This window comes from Hipposideros armiger, unplaced genomic scaffold, assembly GCF_001890085.2.
Source record: "Hipposideros armiger isolate ML-2016 unplaced genomic scaffold, ASM189008v1 scaffold_93, whole genome shotgun sequence".
Classification (NCBI taxonomy): Eukaryota; Metazoa; Chordata; class Mammalia; order Chiroptera; family Hipposideridae; genus Hipposideros; species Hipposideros armiger.
In genome coordinates this window covers 3,630,358-3,632,508 of record NW_017731443.1, presented here as the reverse complement: position 1 = coordinate 3,632,508, position 2,151 = coordinate 3,630,358, and the positions used below count along the sequence as shown (strand labels likewise).

General features: G+C 43.2%; 1 protein-coding gene across 1 annotated transcript in view; it reads left to right on the top strand.

Moving 5' to 3' along the window:
* Positions 1 to 2,151, top strand: part of LOC109384156 (solute carrier family 22 member 9-like) — a 34,824-nt gene that overhangs the window by 13,307 nt on the left and 19,366 nt on the right. Inside the window, exon 5 of the mRNA XM_019645194.1 lies at positions 264 to 412. Within this exon, the coding sequence (XP_019500739.1) occupies positions 264 to 412 (149 nt within the window). The remainder of the gene's footprint in view (positions 1 to 263; positions 413 to 2,151) is intronic.

The window sequence follows — 2,151 nt, the reverse complement described above, 5'->3', positions numbered from 1 at the left end:
TAACTCGGCACACTATTTTTATTTGCTAAAACTGGTGATATCCCCTTGAATAAGAAGGGGCCAGTATGACTCCTACCGTATGTTCCCAGCAGTGAAGGTATACTCGCTGCATGGAGCTGTCATCCTCACAGTTTCCCAGTTATGGTACAAGAGACCGTAAGTTTACACTTCCTGGTATAACAAAACAAGGGGTAGATATTAGATGGAAGGGGAGAGGCATTTCAGGACACAGCAAATGTGAAAAACGGGCAAATAATAGTTGGTTGCACTTCTGTCTTCTTTGATCAGGTGGCTGGCAGAGTCTGCTCGGTGGCTGATTATTTCCAACAAACCCGAGGAGGGCTTAAAGGAACTTAGAAGAGCTGCCCACAGTAATGGAATAAAGAATGCTGGAGACAGCCTGACCATGGAGGTGAGCAGGAAAGGGAGTTGACTATGGGATGCAGGGAAGACATGGCCTGACACGTGCACTAGTTGGCGTCCCTAACATGAACAAAGGGTGGGAACACAGGTGTTCTTACCTAACTTCCCTGGTTCTCAACAGCTGTCAACACTGCTTGAGTTACTGTAACAATAAGAGAGACTATGCTGTTGCTGTAAGGACTGGACCCAGAGGTCTTACTCAACAGAGGCAGATAGATATCATTTAGTATTTATAATTGTAAACATGGTGTATAGTGAATGTTGTAGCAAATGGCAGGATTTCTTTCCTTTTTTTTTTTTTAAAGATTTTATTGGGGAATTGGGGGAGGGGAACAGTGTTGGGAATTGGGGAAGGGGACCAGCCAAGTTGTTGTTCTTCAATTTTCATTGTAGAGGGTTCCAGTCGCCATCTGGCTGCCCGTCGGCAGCTCGTGGCCTCTAAGCTCAAGGTGCTGTGTTTAATCTTAGTTGTGGGTGGGCATAGCCACCATCCCATGCAGGAGTCGAACCAGCAGCCTTGTTGTTAAGAGCGCACGCTCTATCCACTGAGCCATCTGGGTGGCAGCTCAGCTCAAGGTGCTGAGTTCAGTCTTAGTTGCAGGGGGGCATAACCCACCATTGAACAGGCAGTCTTGTTGTTAGGGGCACGTGCTCTCACCAACTGAGCCATCCTGCCACTTGTTGGCAGCTCAGCGACAGCTCAGCTCAGGTCACTGGCCCATGTGGGAATTGAAACTGGCAGCCCTGTTGCTCAGAGCTTGTGCTATTAAGCTAACTCTTAACCAACTGAGCCCCTCGGCCAGCCCTCCTTCATTTTTAAAGGACGTTTTTGCTAAATATGCTATTTTTGATTGGGAGGTTTTCCTTTCAGTACTTTAAATATATCATTCTACCCTCTTCTTTCCTGCAAGATTTCTGCTGAGAAATCCACTGATGATTTTATGGGAATTTCCCTGAATGTGATGAGTCACTTTTTTTCTTTTGCTGCTTTCAAATTGATCTGTTGATCTTTGACTTTTGATAATTTAGTTATAATATGTCTCAGTGTAGACCTCTTTAGGGTCTACCTATTTGGAGTCCTTTGGGCTTCATGAATCTGAATGTCCATTACTTTCTCCAGATTTCGGGAGTTTTCATTCAACATGTCTTCAAATAAGCTTTCTGGTCCTTTCGCCTGCTTTTCTCCTCGTGGGACTCCTGTAATGCGTATATTGATTTTGGTTTTTTTTGTTGGTCCATAAGTTCCTTACGATTTCTTCATTCTTTTTCGTTCTTTTTTCCATTTGTTCCCCTGACTGTATAATTTCAAAAGACCTGTCTTCGAGTTCATAGGTCCCTTTGTTTGCTTGATCAAGTCTGTTGTTGAAGCTCTTTATTAAAATTTTCAGTTTATTCATTTTATGCTTCAGATCCAGAATTTCTGGTTTTCTTTTTTTATGGTTTCTATTTATTTGTTGAATGCCTTATATTCTTTATGTGTTTTTTAAAAATTTAAATTGGTTGTCTTCCTATGTTCTTTTGTAGCTCACTGAGCTTTTTTTTTTTTTTTAAAGATTTTTATTGGGGTATTGGGGGGATGGGAACAGTGTTGGGAATTGAGGGAAGGGGAACAGACAAGTTGCTGTCGTTTTGTTCTTCAGTCTAGCTGTGGAGGAAGTTGCTTCACTGGCCCAAGTTGGCACCATCATTGCGCTCCTGGCGAGGCAGATCAGTCGCCGGCTTCTGGAC